The sequence below is a fragment of the Alligator mississippiensis genome, chromosome 3 (genome assembly GCF_030867095.1).
Source record: "Alligator mississippiensis isolate rAllMis1 chromosome 3, rAllMis1, whole genome shotgun sequence".
In the NCBI taxonomy this organism is placed as follows: Eukaryota; Metazoa; Chordata; order Crocodylia; family Alligatoridae; genus Alligator; species Alligator mississippiensis.
The window spans coordinates 81,843,399-81,859,563 of record NC_081826.1 but is presented as its reverse complement, the minus strand read 5'-3'; the positions used below and the strand labels follow the sequence as shown (position 1 = coordinate 81,859,563).

At 43.9% G+C, this 16,165-nt stretch overlaps 1 protein-coding gene and 1 long non-coding RNA gene across 6 annotated transcripts in view; one reads left to right on the top strand and one right to left on the bottom strand.

Annotated features, from left to right (window-relative positions):
- The window catches only part of LOC102573852 (desmocollin-1), a 50,658-nt gene extending 38,823 nt beyond the window's left edge, over positions 1-11,835 (bottom strand). For 2 of the 3 annotated variants that reach the window (XM_006258393.4, XM_014606833.3), the window contains exons 1-5: positions 11,592-11,835; positions 8,724-8,808; positions 5,628-5,830; positions 5,027-5,146; positions 1,243-1,398 (exon numbers count right to left, since the gene is read on the bottom strand). In XM_006258393.4, the coding sequence (XP_006258455.3) occupies positions 1,243-1,398; positions 5,027-5,146; positions 5,628-5,830; positions 8,724-8,808; positions 11,592-11,639 (612 nt within the window). In that variant the 5' untranslated portion in view covers positions 11,640-11,835. Of the gene's footprint in view, positions 1-1,242; positions 1,399-5,026; positions 5,147-5,627; positions 5,831-8,723; positions 8,809-11,205; positions 11,230-11,591 lie in introns of those variants that run through there. The other variant, XM_014606832.3, reaches the window with a different exon arrangement.
- The window catches only part of LOC109285966 (uncharacterized), a 106,300-nt gene continuing 101,524 nt past the window's right edge, over positions 11,390-16,165 (top strand). For all 3 annotated transcript variants that reach the window (XR_002093876.2, XR_002093875.2, XR_002093874.2), the window contains exon 1: positions 11,390-11,514. This is a non-coding gene — a long non-coding RNA (uncharacterized LOC109285966). The remainder of the gene's footprint in view (positions 11,515-16,165) is intronic.

Below are 16,165 nucleotides of genomic sequence, written 5' to 3'. Positions count from 1 at the left end.
AAACTCAGAATGAGGACTCTCTCTAACACACACTGTCAAAATTAGATATTGGTTAATAAAACTGGTTTCACAAGCCACTCTTTAAACCAATAGTCGATCTACCTTTAGATTCAATGTGCCATTCCATAATTTGACTGAATTTAGTAGCACCCCCAATTAAAATGAATTTATTTATTACAGTGCTTATGTCCTTGCACACAGGCCCAACAGGCATTAGGGGCAGGGGGAAGAGAAGAATTAACAGCAAGTTCTTCTCTCTTTGCCCTGGGGCCAGGTGGGGTCAAGTGAGCACTTAACTCCTCAAATCCCAATGCACCTTTTAAAGGATCTCATGGTATCCTTGGTTAGAATCACTGCTTCAGAACAGGCCTTTCCAACTAGCAGCCTGTGGCCACAAGTCCCATGAGCAGCTCACTTGCAGCCCCTGGGTTCCCACCTGGCCACTTCTCTCCCTATTGCTCCAGCTGCAGCAGCAGCCAGGGGTCCCAGGCTTCCCATTCCTTCTGTCCCCCCAGGTGCCATGGCAGTGGAGTAAGACAGACCATGGCGCCAGAGGAGCCCACAGTCCAGGATACCTCTGTAGCACTGTGCAGCAGGAGAATCTGCAGCCAGGGAGCTGAAGGTGGGGTTCAGGCACCTGTGGAACAACATGGAGTGAGGGGGTACCCACATGCCATGTGGCTATGGGGCCCATGGCTTGCACTGGTGCAGCTGCTGCTGATGTGGCCCCTAGGGCAGCATTTTTCAGCCTGTGGGTCACAAGAATATGAAAGGGTCACGATAAACTTTAAAAAATGGATTCTCTTTTGACAAACAGAAATGTGGAAAACCATGGGTTTTCCCTTGCAGGCTGGCAGAGTTCCAACCTGCAAGGAGCTGCTTGGGGCCCTCCTGCCCCACACGTCCACTCCCAGCCCCCCACACTCGGGACTGGGGACTGTGGGATGAGGGGGCAGAGGGTCAGGATTGAGGGGCACTGGGTCAAGATTGGCCATCAATGTTTACAAATGGGTCCTGGTACAAAAAACAGTGAGAACCACTGCCCTAGGGCACATGACCCCTGGATGTTTAAAAGCTGGATAGACTTGCTTTCGACTTTTAAGTCTCTTCCCTTGCATCATTCATTTCTGCTCAGGAACTCCAAAATATCACCTACCATTTGGGATAGTTGTCTGGAAACACAAAAACAACAAAAGTAAAAATATTAACCCATTTACTCATACATACTATTTAGTCCCCTACCTGAAATGATGGATATTGTTCACGATCTACTGCACGTGTAACGAAGATATTCCCAGTTTCTCTCTCTATGTAAAACAAACCCTTTGGCTCTTCATTAATTCCAGGTCCACTTGCTGAATAATAAATTTTGTGGTACTGAGCTGTATCAGACTGGATCTATACGTGGTACATTTTTTACATAGGAAAAGATATTGTTAGTAAATACCTTTTTATCATAATGTTTTCCATTAAGCTCTCACATTTAAACAGAACATGTAGGAACACTTCAGAAAGGAGGTGTAAAAATTCACTTCTTAGTCTTATATTAGTCTTAACTTCCTTTATAGCATGTGTCCATGGGAGAGGTGGGGGATCAGAGGATGAAGGGAGGAGGCAACAGAGGGGGAGACACCAGAGTGAAGCAACTGGCAGGTGTTGAAGGGGAGGGGGAGGTGTCAAGTGGCCAGGGAGAACAGGCAGCAGGGGGTAAGCACTGGGTGGGAGGGGCAAGTGGTGTGGGGAAGAAGAGTGGGAGTGAGGCTGCTTTTCCTGCCACAGCAGAGGTGTGGGGGTGGGGCAGGAAACAGGACAAATTTGAGATAACCCTCGAATAATTAGATTCTACATGGAAAATCATAATAAATGTAGAATTTTCCATATATATAATCTAATTAGGGGGGTCGACTTAAATTCAAAGTAGTCTTGTACTATGTCAGTATTATGTTTCTCTGCTAAATATTTTGTCGATTCACTTAGACTGGATATGTTTGAGAGAGGGGCTAGTAATCTGGCTTCTTACCTTTTGAATAAGCAGCAAAACAAAATAAAACAAAACAATGAACAGCCCACAAAAGTAGTAGTACAATCTGAAGACATTTAAAAATAATATCTTACTGTAATACCCAAGAATGGAGGAGTGGCTGAAATGGTTTGGGTTTTTTTGTCCTGGTTTTGTTAGAATTTTCACACTTGTATAAAATCTTTGCTCACCAATTGATAATTATTTCCTTTAAAGTCCCTTAAACCAGCTTTTAATAAATACTAAATTCAAGCTGTACAGATGACTATATTGGAAAAAATGGTACAGGACACAAAGCCTATTAAGCATTTAAACTAAAAAGCAACTATGAACTTAGGTGTATACATATACATATGGACACATTTAAATGTTTACATTTTGCATTCCTAGGACTAAACTATTCATCAGCACAGGCCTCCATGGCAAGCCCTGCTGGCAGAAAGTCCAGTACAGAGTGAAGATCTTGGGCAGGGAGGTGGATATGCATTTTCAATTCTATAATTACTTGTTTTCAGCATGGTCACAGAAAGATCTGTCTGATAGAGTAAAAGTTGTTCAACTTTTCATCATAAACTCATTATTCATTGGCTCATAACTGGAAATGGATAATGTTGCTAATTTAATTCTTCCAACCATTTCTTTAAGATCAAATGCCTTTTTTTTGTTTTTTACTTTTTCTTTTTTTAGAAGAAACTTGAGATTTAAAAGGGGGAAACCCCTGGGACCAAAGACCTGCTTGTTGTTAGTATCAAAAATGATTTTAAAAAAGTTGGCCCAATTATAAATCTCTAAATCAGGGGTCAGCAATGTTTTTGGGCAGAGTGCCCAACCTCTATGTTGGTGTGCCAGAAGCAGATGTCAGAGGCACCTGAACCTTGTTGTGGCAGTGCAGCCCTGTTCCCTTCCCCACTGTCTACCCCAAGAGTGCACGTGCTAACCAAAATGCCTCCACATGCCATACTCTGGCACCCATGCTGGGGGTTACATACCCCCACTCTAAATGTTAGCTTTTGCAAATACTCAGTAGACCTTTAGAGGCAATATGTTAACATTTCCAAAACTATAACAATCATACTCAAGCTTCACAGGGTTTCTGTATAGTAGCTGCACTGAGTATGTTCTTAGACCACATTCAGTCAGGAGACATACAACTTGAGCAATATGCATAGCAGCAGTATTTCCTCTCATCAGCCTAAGAAAAGTTGTTCAGGGGAGGACTGATGTTAGTAACTGTGTACTTCACAATCCTCATGGAGCAAAGCCTGCTAATATCATTCTCTTCTTTTTACAAAATGGGTAACTTAATTAATGTTTCTGGTTTGTAGTGATTAAATGGCCATGTACATATGTTCAGTTTCTTCTAGAAAAAAAAAATTCTGTTCTCCCAACAGAAACAAAAAGTATACACATATTTGCTTTTTCCCAGACCAAAAAATGGCGATTCCAGTTTCGAGATGAAAAATAAGCTGACTGCAAGCAAGCAGAAGTCAGTCTCAGGAGAGTTTCTCCTGCAAGAATGAACATTTCCCTGGCTTCACTCCTCCAGGAGGAGTGTAGTCACAGGGAAGGGCCACCTACTGCTCCCTGCCAGCTCCTCACATACTGGGGGGCAGCAGTGCCACAAGCCTTCTACCTTCTACTCACACCGGAGTCCCCAGAGTGAGAAACAGGCTGGGAGCTTTGCCAGTCCCAGCAGGGAAGTGAGTGGCAGGCACTACATCCTGTACCTTCCCCAAACTGGGCAGTCCCCAGTTTTGGAAAGAGGTGAGGGGCTCTGCAGGCCTCCTCTGGCTTCCCATTTCCACTCTCACTACCTAACTGGGAGGCTGGTGAAGCCAGAAAATAGGCTTGGGGGAAGTTTCCCGAAGTCCAATTCTTGGCCCAGGTGGTTTCCCCTTGCCCCCTAAGGCAGCAATTTAAAAGTCAGTAGGTAGCCCAGTTTCTAGCTTCATTGACTTAACTGTCACCCTAGTGGTCAATTGGGTGGTACAGGCAGCAAAGGGAAGCTGTAAGGGCTGGAAAACAGGCTTAGGGATGCTCTCCCTAAAGTAGCAGGGTAAAGCTACCACCAGCACCTTGTACAGGAAGGAGTCCTAAGTGTTTAGAACGGGCAGGGGCTTTGCCACAGGGCTCAGTCTACTCAACCAGCATCCAGAAGCCAAACAGAGAGAGCAGTGCTGCCCATTTCTCACCCTGGAGGCCCCGGTGTGAGAGGCTGGCAGCAGACTATGCCCCAATGCTCCAGTCCCCCTGGAAACAGGAGGAGTGGCCTACACTTTCCCCGATCTTGGGAAGGTGCAAGGAGCAGGGGAAAAGGGGCAGCTGCAAACTGAACACCTGTACTGATCTCACTCCCTAAATAATTTCTAGCAATGCACGTTTTCCACCACTAGAAACAAACCTTTATACATGGCCAATTACAGTAAAATCCCTGTTATCTGGCATCTGGCCTTTGAGTAACTGAAACCCTGTATTAACCAGAATTTCCAGATGGACAGTTGGATGTGGGGGGGGGCGCCAAGTTCGCACATGGCAGCTGCCACCACCACCCCGTGCTGCTGCTGCTCCGCATGCAGCCAGTGCCTCCCCACCCTGCCCCACATCCCCCCCCACCACAACTCCGCATCCAACCAGAAACCCCTATGCCTCAGGTAACCGGCATCCCCCCATTCCCCACTCATGCCGTATAACAGGGATTTTACTGTACAAGATTACATGCCATTTGGGCTGCAGGACTTCAAGATAGACAATTAAAGAGGCAGACAATGAAAGACTTGGAAAAAGGAAAAAAGCACTGGACTGAGACTTAGGAATAAAACCCATCTGTTCTAGCTCAACCTCAAATACACAATGTTTGGAAAGCCTTTATCAATGTATGTGTTCAATGGACCATAATTAATCTTATGAAATCTTTCAGGAAAATTAGGCATTATGGACCTTTAATATTGTAAACTACTTTCTTGTCTGATTTGTACATCATAAAATCAGTTAGTAAGTAAAATATACCTGTTGAATTTGTAGTGGATAAGGTCCAAGTCCATTCTCCATCACATGGGATGGGATGGGACCCCACCTTCTTTTTGTTCGCCGTAGGACTGTATCTCTAGCATGTCTGGCCTTATGTTCCTGGATTTAGACATAAAGAGAGAAATTAGGGGCAACCCCTACATTTCTGGCTTGGTTAGAGCTCCTTGTTTTCTGTATCCTGTATGGGTTCTCTTTTCCACTCAAAATCTTCTAAAGGCATTTCAAAAAAATCTTTGTTTTCTTGTTGCAGCCTAGTCATGGCACCACTAGAATTCTTTGGTCCTATGCAAAAATTAGGAATTTTAGTAATTCCAGCTAACAGTGAGTGTGTTCATTAGGTCTTGCTTTCAAATATGCTGCTTTCCTGAAACCTCAACATTTTTGATAAAGCTAATTTCCATTCCTTGCCACTTCAGGAAGTGATAACTAATGCACTGAGTATTGTTAAATAAAAGTAGCCCGTCTGTATAACGGCTCCATGTGATAATTTTGGTATTTGCAACCAACTAGATTTACCCAACAAGCAGTACTGTGAAAGGCAGTTTCCAAAGTAAAACATCTGAAAAAATAATAACCCCACCTCTCTTTGATCTGATAGCAAATTAACATGTATCTTCTTTTGTTCACGTGTTTGGATATTCTTAAGCAATATGGTAAAAGTCTTTTTCTCAGCAGACAAAGTAGTGATATTTGTTGTATACACAGAACCATCTTCTAAAATTCTGAAGTTTGGATCACTTGAGCTGATAGCTTCTGCAGACCTCAGGCACTCTTCCAAATTTACTGTAAGAAAGGAATTTCAAAGACTAACTTGGTCAAAGCGATAACCAAAAGACTAAGGCAAACATTTTCAAGTTTAATATGAGTTTATATTTATACATTTAAAAATAATTGGTCCACTTAAATCAATACGTGCCTCTGAAAAAGCAGGCTACTTTTATTTAACTGTCTTCATGTGGATTCTGGAGCCCAACTTCAGGCACTAAAGTTAGACCAAGTTTACAGACATTTTGCCATCATTCTTTTATTAGGTACATTTAGCCATTTCCCAGAGATTACAAAGCCTACGATGTTGATGGTCTGAAAGCATTAAAACATCAAGGATTATTACAAACAGTCTAATGAAGGCATGGATAGATATATACATATCCAGTATAGTTTAATCTGTTTGTATGCTGCAAATATGTTATTATGGTGTTTCACCACTAGGAGACAGTGGAGCAGGAGTATCTTCTTTGATTCCAGCAAATGGCTGCCACATATTAGCTGCTGACAGATAAAATCTAAACCCTTATTACTTACCAATAATTTTGTTTGGTAATTCTCCAACAGATTGAGCAAAGTCACATTACCTTAGGTGTTTCCATAATCTATAAACTACTTCAAACCCCCCTCCAAAAAACACCAAGATATTACAGATGGCAGTGGTGTAACTATCACATCTGTCCATGCCTAAAGATGTGATAGATGGGCACATGGGGTATTCATACACTAATTGTATCGATAATTATTAAGTATCCTTGTATTTTCAGTTTGAGAGATGGAAAAAGATTCCGAAAACTGCATAGACATCTCGATCAAGAGACAAAAACTGACACTGGAATAAGTAACTGACAAAAAATTACATCTATCAGGATCCCATGCAGATGGCTGGTAAAACAAAATAAACTTAAACATATTTGTAGACTGTTTAGAATATTTTTTTTCTTTTTACTGTGCTTTAGTAAAACTGGCTGGACACTGGTTAACTCTTTCATTGTTCCTGAGAGACTGAAGGACCTACAGGTGCTGAACTAAATTCAGCAGTCACAATGAATTAAAAGGGAACCTAACGCTTTCTGCTCTGGAAGGAAAGGAACCCAGGTTCTCAAACCCAGGTTCCCACCCTGAGAAAGAGGAGAGCTAGCAGCCCAAGACCTAGGTGAGATGAGGAAGCTGTAAGTGGGTCAAAGTACAGTTAAACCTTCAACTACAATATAACAAGTATCAAAAACTGAACCAGTATTTTTTTCTGTGTCCAAGTCTATATACTCCTTTTGTCAAAAACATATACAAATTGTGCATTAACAATTCCTCCACAAGGCACTGATTCTAGTGGACTTCAACCAGTGAATGCAGATGATAAGGGGGGCAATATTCTGAAACACCAAGTTTCATCTTTGTATTTCCAAAGTTTAAATACCTAGAGAAAAATATTTTCAGTATTCTTATTAAAAACATATTCTCACTCTGCTGTACTCAAATTAATGTTGAGATAGATCTTTTCAGACAACATGTCTTCCTTTTAACTCTGCATAAAAACAATTTGTTTCCAGTGTTCAAGAGACTATGGAATCCCCACCTACACCGAGAGTCACTGTGGAACTCTAACAGCATATTTTCCAAAACACCTGAATATGGATCCTGCTTCTCATGGTAAGGTCAGTCAATATTATTCCCAGTGTTGCATGATCTAGTCTTTTTACAGTTTTACTCGTATTCTGAATATATTAAAATCATATATTCGAACCTGGAAATTACGGGGAATTTTTTTTAAACGTATTTTACTATTGCAAATTTATCAGCATAAAAAAAATCACATCCTTCTTCAGCAAAACTTTAAGAAATAGCAGTTGGAATACACTGGCATGGTTAAATGTTGGTGAGCAAGTGCTGTATGTAATTCTTCTATTCAATATTATTTTTAAAGCTTGCTGAAATATTTTTCCCAAATGAAAGTGAGTCGAGATGAATTAATCTGAATGAAAATTAAAGTTAGTTAAATCCCTGCCTATATACAAAATTATATTGATAAGATGGATCTCATTGCCATCATAAGATTGATAATAGGTTAAATTCTTAAACACATTGTTCTTATTCACTCTTGCTTTCAAAGAGCTTTATAAATGAACACTCAGTACACTGGGATTTAAAAAAAAAAAATCCAACCTTGGCTTTTTTTCTTCCTAAACCAACTTTCAGTACTATGCTTGTACCAGTATAAATTATCCCTTAACCTAACCCTGAGATTGAACCCTTGTTCTTTATGTGTCATAAGACAACTGATCTAGAAAAGGAGGGCTTGGGGGCTTCTGTACCTCCTGCATGTCACAACTTCTCTAATTTGTGTTGGGTTAGCACAAGGCAGCACCAGGGGGAGTCCAAAGAACATACTTGCAACTCCTTTCTCCATCTGCACTGAAGGCTTCAAGTCATGGTTCTTAATGTGATTCTTTTCTGTTTCACTGCTAATGCATGTCAGCGATACAGGAAAAGTTTCTGAGCATTTTAGTACATTGTTTGTAGTCCACAAGAACTACAACAGAAAACTGACCCCTTCTATGCTGGTTGTGGGTATATGGCACTACTGAAAATGTGGTTCCATATTTAAAAGTCTTTTAGATGCACAAAAGTGGGTACCCAAATTTGAAACAGTCTAAACCTCTACCATTACATCTTAACAAAAAAACCCCACAAAAAATCCAAGAAGTCTTGCCTATAACTGGATACCAGTTAAAATGTGTACATATTATGGTGACCACTGTTAAAATCTGTCATAATGCAAATCAGCAATGCAATTATGCTTATCTGGTTGTTTGAGGCTCAAATTGCATTACAAAACCAATTATTCTCCCTTTCCTTTCTGTAGCTTTTTTTAAGGCAGCACAGTACTGAAAGGTATCTTTTAGTTTCTCACCTCTGCCAATTAATGTCTCAGCCTCTAGTGTAGAAGGAACATTAAACGTGACTTTCTTGCAAGCTTCACAAAACAAATTCAGTGCCTAAAAAGGAATAAAAAGTTAAAAATATTCGACTTTGATAGTAAAGCACTGTGTTTCATTATTCAAAATCATGGCATAAAAAGTAGAACACACCTAGGTTTTTAATAACTTTAAATAACTTGAAAAGACTTAAAATTCATATGGTATTACATATCTCAACAGCTTATTTTAAAACCACGAGTTTATCATTTTGTTAAAAATAGCATTCAAGGGTTGCAGAGTAACCTATCAAACACAGGACTTGAAATCAGAATGCCAATGTTCACAACTTGACTCTCTCCATCTTTTGTTGTATGACTTGGGCACCTAACAATTCTGGGTGACACCACATTGATATCAATGACAGATTTTCATCAGCTTCAACAGGATCAACAATTCATTTGGCTTCTTATTTTCCCATATATTAAAGTGGGAAAATTAATTCTTATAGTCCTTCAATACAGAGTACTAACGATCCATGGAGCTGTGTATTAAGTTTTGACAATTCATTAAGCTTATTTCAAGATGTTTGCATTGAGTTTTAATGGTTAAGACATAAAAATCTTATTGAAGTCTTATGGAACTTGCTTATCTTCAGTAAACTTTAGGCACAAAATACCTGGTTCAAAAATTTCTGGTTACAGAATTGGAGTCTCAAATTCAAAATATGCATTTATGACTGGCAAGCAATAACCATATTTTATAAAATGAGAAAATGAAGGTGAGTAGTGGCATCTGACACAAAGTCCTGAGTGCAAAGCATACATGTTTCCTAAATTCAACAATTCTGATTGTAATCCAAATTTACAGAGCCAGTATATGTATGTATATATGTATATATATATATATGTATATGTATATATATATATATATAATATGTTTATATATATATATATATATACACACACACTTATGCAACTTGATTCTAAACAACATGAAGAAGACACAAAAGAAGTTAGTAATAGATACTAGTCATAGTGCACAAATTTTCAGTGTTAAATTGAAGACGTAGAGAGAATAGTGAACATAAGTGAGAGAATAAACTCTTCTTATATAGAAAGAAACAACATTCCTTTAAAAGTTAGCTGCCTCTAAACACCATAAAAAGGTTAAACTGATTACTTTGAGATGCACCAGACAATCACAGTCCAATACACTAAATGCAACAGTTAAAGCTGTTTTTGCTCTTTAAATTATTTGTTTTGAATATTCTTCTATAAATCTCAATAATGACTGAAATTGCTCTATATTTCTCAACTGGGACATTTTAGCAATTATTTATCCTTGCAAAACTCTTCTCTGTCCTATTGCAACTACTATTGTAGATTTTTATTAAAAATCATATGTGATTTAATTAAGTGCATTACAGGAATCTTCCTAAACCAGGAAAATCTAATCTGAAAACATGAGCAAGTCTAGTCCTGTACTAATATATAAAAATAATTAAACAGATATGCAAACAGCAAGCTAAGAAGATACTCATAGGTAAACATAAGCATACAGTAGTCTCAGTTATATTGATTATTACAAATAAGCATTTTTAAGGAAGCCTTTTCATGGGGATCTCAGGGAGAAAGGATTTTTTTTTTTTTAAATTGGAGCCAAGTAAGTAAGATATCTTAACTTTTCTTTGATTATCAAGTTTATAGCAGAGGGTGGATTTACCAACCTGTGTCCAGGTTGGTAAACGTCCATGAGAATTCTGCAAGACTGATTTTCTTGCATGTAAAAATAACACCATTCGGCCAGCCAACATCACTAAAACCTTATTCCCCGAGACTCACTTTTGCTTGACTAAAACAGCACCAGTAACAGTGGGAGGGATAGGGAGAACAAACAAATGAGTATTTCTTTCATGTATTCACTATTTTCCCTGTCAGGCAAATAAGGTTGATAACTATATGGCATCTTCTGTATTGAATATAAAAACCACAGCTTTATTACTTTAAGTTCACAATATTGATCTCAATACACAGCCGAGGCCCTTTTCAGCGAGTCAGATGTTGTTCCCTATTCCACACACAGGCCTCTGAAGCAGAGGGAACTTTTTTTGGAAGCGAGGTAAGCTGCTTTCAACTTCCAAAGAACAACTCAATCTGGCCGACGTAAAGAGAATAAAGCCCATTCGCAGCCTTCCTCTTCATGCCAGTTTGCCTGCTAACACCTACCTAGTGCTGTAGCTTGGCTCCTCTTTCAACCCTAATCTAGGTACGCGCTTAAAAACCAATGTATGCATATCGACGCATAAGGCGTTGCCTTTCTTTTCTTAATTCAACATGAGTCTCATGGACGACCTTCCCTTTCCAAAGCTCCCAAGCTTGACCACTTCATGTCCCCACTCGAGAGCAACAAGGGGCATCGAGATTCCCTGCCCGGGAACAGGATCGTTTGTCCTGGGGCGCAGATCAGATCACTCACGTCTTTCATTCACAAAGAAATCAAACGTCCAAAAGTGTGCGGAGGGCTTTCCCACTCCCGAGCCCCCAGCAAGAAGTATTTTCGAGATACCTCCCCCCCGGTTTGGATAGGGCTGCTCCTGCCTCAGGCAGGCCTACGTGAGCTCTGCCAGCCCCCCACCCCCCTCCAAATCCTGCGGCCTCCACACCTCCGACTTCACTTCCTCCTCGGGCCCCTTCCTCCTCGGGCGGCGGGCCCCTCCTACTGAGCCCCACACCCCGCGCACCAAAGGGGGGGTCCAATCAATGCAGATAGCAACTCCCGCAACAGGTGGGCGCTGCTCGGGGACGGGCAGGGCTGGCAGGGCACGCCGCGCAGGGCGGGAGACGGGGGTGGGGGTGTCTCACCAGGAGGCCGAGGAGCAGCCAGTGGCACAGGGCTGCGCGGGGATCCATGGCCGGGCCAGGCCGAGCTGCAAGCAGAAAGGAGGCGGATGCGCGGCTCCGCGCGCTGTTTTGTGAAGCCGCGGGACGCCCGGGCTGCAGCCTCCCCCTGCGCCGGGCGCTGCCCTGTCCCGCCCCGCCCCGACCTCACCTGGCGGGAGGGGCCGGCGGCACCCAGGGACTGGCCCGGGCGGGACGGGACGGCACTGGGGCTCCTCCCCGGAGTCCCCGCAGGGTCGGGAAGCCGCCCAGGAAACCCGGGAGCCCGGCAGGGGCGGGGGAAGCGACGCACAGCAGCCAGCTCTGGCCGGGGGAGCTGAGGGGGGCGACCCTAGGCAGGCAGGGCGGGGAGGGCAAACCGGGCCCCACGCTTCATCAACATAAACATTAATTGCGCGGGATATTTGTCTTAGCAGATACTTTCCTAGCAGTTTCACTGGTAGGGCAAAGGGAAACTGAAATCGGAAATGTCCGGCTTGCCTATAGGCATGAACGAGGAGGGGTGCCGCCGGAGCCTGGTGGGCAGCCGCAGCGGGGCGGGGACTGGCGAGCACCCACCCGCAACTGGCGACCGCCCGCACACGCCACCGACAGTGTCGCGACAAGAAGTGGGTCTCTCGGGGCGCCCCACCAATCTCAGGGGGTGCGTGTACACCCCCTACGCGTCACCAATGCTTGTAGGTCGTCAAAATGAAGCCTCTAAGGGGCCCCAAATGACTCTCTGGCCCAGGGTCCCAACAACCCTAAGGCCACCACTGTCATAGGCCATCTAGTCTAGTCACATGCGGGCTTCTGCTCAAGGCTGGGGCATCCCCAACTTATCCCCCCCCCCCCCCAAAGTATCTGTCTGACCTGGTCTTGAAAATGTCCAGGGATGGAGAGCGCAGAGCCTCCCTGTTGTAATGCTTGACACTTTTATCATGCAGCCCTTGAAGGGTGGCTGCAAAGAGGAAGGAGCTGGACTAGTCTCAGTGGTGGCAGGTGACAGAACAAAGAGCAATGGCCAAGGAGTCCCAGAGAAGCAAAGCTGGGAGGGACCTCCACAGAGCCGAAAATGGAGGGATTTGTATTTATTTGTATTTTGATGCCCTCCTACCTCCCTTCCCAACCCACCACCTCCGCAGTCAGCGGCGCGGCAGAGCAGCAGGGTGCTTCAGGCAGGCACCGCTACTGCTGCACAAGAGTAAGGCAGGTGGACTGGAGCAGGTGCCACCACACCCACATGTGCCTGGCTTAGCTCCTCCAGAGCATCAGGTGGAGCCAGGGGACGGGCTGGGCTGCGCATTGCTCCTCCAGCCTGGGGCGAGAGTTGGCTGGGGCAGGACGTGGCCTGGGCAGAGCACCGTTGTGGACATAGGCTGCTCACTGTGTTTGTGTGCGTGTGTTTGGTACCCCCATGACCACAGCATCCTGGGCAGTTGCCCATGTCACCCACCCCTAAAGCTGGCTCTGGACCTCCAGAGGTCATCTAGTCCAACCCCCTACTTGAGACAGGATCGGGCCTATGCAAATCATCCCATATAATCATAATCTAAACTCTACATAAGACTACTGTCAACCCTGATACAACAGACCCTAATGGGTCATCAGTAAAGTGGAGGAACCACGGCAGCCAATGTCCTGCTTCTATAAAATGTTGTTAGTATATGCTCAAAGAATCCCAAGTAGAGGGCTACAGATGAAGACAAACTCCCCACAATTAGAAGAGGACCATGGGGTAAAATTCCTTCCTGACCCTGAATATGACGATAAGCCTGAACCTCCAACTTTTGTCTCAGCAGGAACATTGGCACACCCCAGTCAAAGTCCCCAGCCTGGGCTGTAACCAATACCCAATATCACTGAGAAGGCTTAAAAAAACCCCACCCTGACACATGTAGCAGAAAAAGGGGCATGGGGGCAACCAGCAAAGCCCAGAAATGTGGAAATACCCATACCTTAAGTTTCAGCAAAGATATTTAGGTTAGATATGAGAAAAACTTTCTCACGAGGAGGGTAGTAAAGCACTGGAACAGGACAACCAGAGAATGGAGTCTCCATCCTTGGAGGTTTTTAAGAGCCAGGTAGACAAAGCTGGGATGATCTTGGGGGATGGTTAGTTGGGGATGGTCCTGCTTTGAGCAGGTGGTTAGACTGGATCAGTGTTTCTCACACCATGGGGTCTAACCCAAAAGTGGGTTGCAAGAATATTTCAAAGGGTCAGAAGCTGCGGAAGGCCAGAGGGGCGGCGGGAAGGCCAGCGGGGAAGGGGGCGAAGCAGAGCTGCGTGGCCGGGCTGGTGGCACCGGGGCTGGTGCCCATGCTCACAGGGGCGGGGTGGCCGGGTGACACTGCTTGGGGGCCAGGAGGGCCCATGACCATGCTGCCTGGTGTGGCACGACAGCCCCAGCCCAGAGCAAGGGGAGTGAGGGACACCAGCATGTCCCGGGGGAGCAGGGTACTGGGAGTCGGGCACCAGCAGGGCTAGGGGGTTGTGGATCCAGATAGGCCACGGATCTTTGCCAATGGGTCCCAGTAGGAAAAAGGGTGAGAACCACTGAATTAGATGACCTCCCGTGGGCTTCATCCCAACCCTCATTTTCTATGATTCTATGAATGGCAGTGCTATAATCCTCCTAGAATGGGAGAACATTTTGTTCCCACCTCCAGCTCTTTTAACTCCCAGGGGGGTCGTGGCTCAGAAAACACTTTACCACAGAAGCCAGTCAGGCCCCCTCTAGATCTTCAGGTGAAGGTGTGATAGGATCCACCCAAGTGCACCACAGGTGCATGGCAGGAGGCATGATGGTGGCAGGCCCTGGCTACAACTTACATTTATTACACAATTTTCTGGTGAAGCCCACAATAAATTTCCCTATTCATTCCATCCAGGAAGAACACAGAACAGCTGCAAATGCTTCCTCAACCTAATGAAGGGTGTTTGTGCCCGAAAGCAGGGCCAGACCACAATTTTTTGGGCCCCCCTGCAGGAAATAGTTTTGGGGTCTCCTGCCCCAAAGAAGCTGGCTGTGGAGGACGGGGTGGGGAGCAGCCAGATGCAGGGGGGCCCTTAGCTGGGGGGCCCCCTGCAGCCACAGGTTTCTCAGTATAGGACTGGCTGGCACTGCCCAAAAGCTTGCAAAGATTTTTTTCCAACTATTTGAGTTGGTCTAATAAAAGATATCAGATTAACCCAAAGAACCTTGTCTGCCCCAGGAAAGTAATTATTCCATCCTACAAAAGGACTCATCCAGCTGTAAAAAGAGCCAACCACTTACCAAGTTAGTGCTTGAAAATGTGTAACATCACTACAGCAGGTATCTTTCCAGTTTTAATGTAGAGCAGGACCCTGGGATCCAGCATCACATTCAATTACACCTTATTGCCAGTACAGGGGGAACCTGGGGTCACCATCCTGCACCCCTCCTGCACCAGCAAGTAGCAGGCTCCTACATCTGCAAGTCCCCTATCTGACAGGATTCTCAGCTGTGGCAGCATCCCATGCAGCAAATGGGACTTAGCTGCAGTAGCCATGGCGTGCTCCCAGCTGTGGCAACACATGGTGCACCCCTCCTGTGGGGACATAGCCATGTTGCTACACATGCTTATTAAAGCTGGATAGAGACATAGCTATAAAGTTATTATACATTTTCCAGCTGGATGGATCTTTTTATGGTATGATAGGTACTTTGCACATGTAACTGGTCTAAAGTAATTGTGCAGTTAACCAGTTAATTGCATGATGCGTGTAATGTGTGTGTGGGGGGGGGGGGCTAAGATTCATTAGAAATATTTTAAAGGGTTTATTATTATTATTCAAACAGTTGAAAAATCCAGACATCCTTTGGCCCTTTCTACACTGTAATACTTGCATTATACCGTGGATAAATTAACTACTGCGCTACTGTACAGAAAATGAAACTGAACAGCAGCGGAAGCGAAGATGAGTAGTTTATTTTTAGAGAGAGGTGAGGATTTCTCATGGTGATGGCTGTTATTGGACTATGTAGTTGGGGTAAAGTTAGACAAGCTTTCACATGTAAGACAAAAACTAAACAAACAATATAAAAAGTGAACCTTCCATCATGATTACAGGACAATGATGGTGTTGGGTCTAAGATTGGGAACTAACTGTCCTATTATTCAAGCTGTTCAAACCCTGTTAATCCCTCAAATGTATACACTACAGCCCTAATGAATAGGAGATGTGCACACAGAGAGCTTGTATGGTTTGAAGAAAATAGAGCCACATATGGAGCATGCAATCCATACCGTGCCTTCTTCTTGAAAATGAAACATGGACTTCAGAAGCTGAAAGCTAGGGAAAGGGTGTTTCTCCCTGTTTTTCTTTTTTCCTAGTAAATCCTTCCTACCCATTTTCTCTAGCCTAAGGCTAAAGGAAAGACCTGATGGTGATCTGCCTTATAGGTCTGTACAGTCTGGTAAAAAAAAAAGTGTAAGGCACCTCCTTTCTGCTTTCCAGCTATATTGCGAGTGGCAGCATGGAGGGGGAGACAAATCTCCAGAGAGCCATTACATCCTTCTTCCCCCATTTCTGT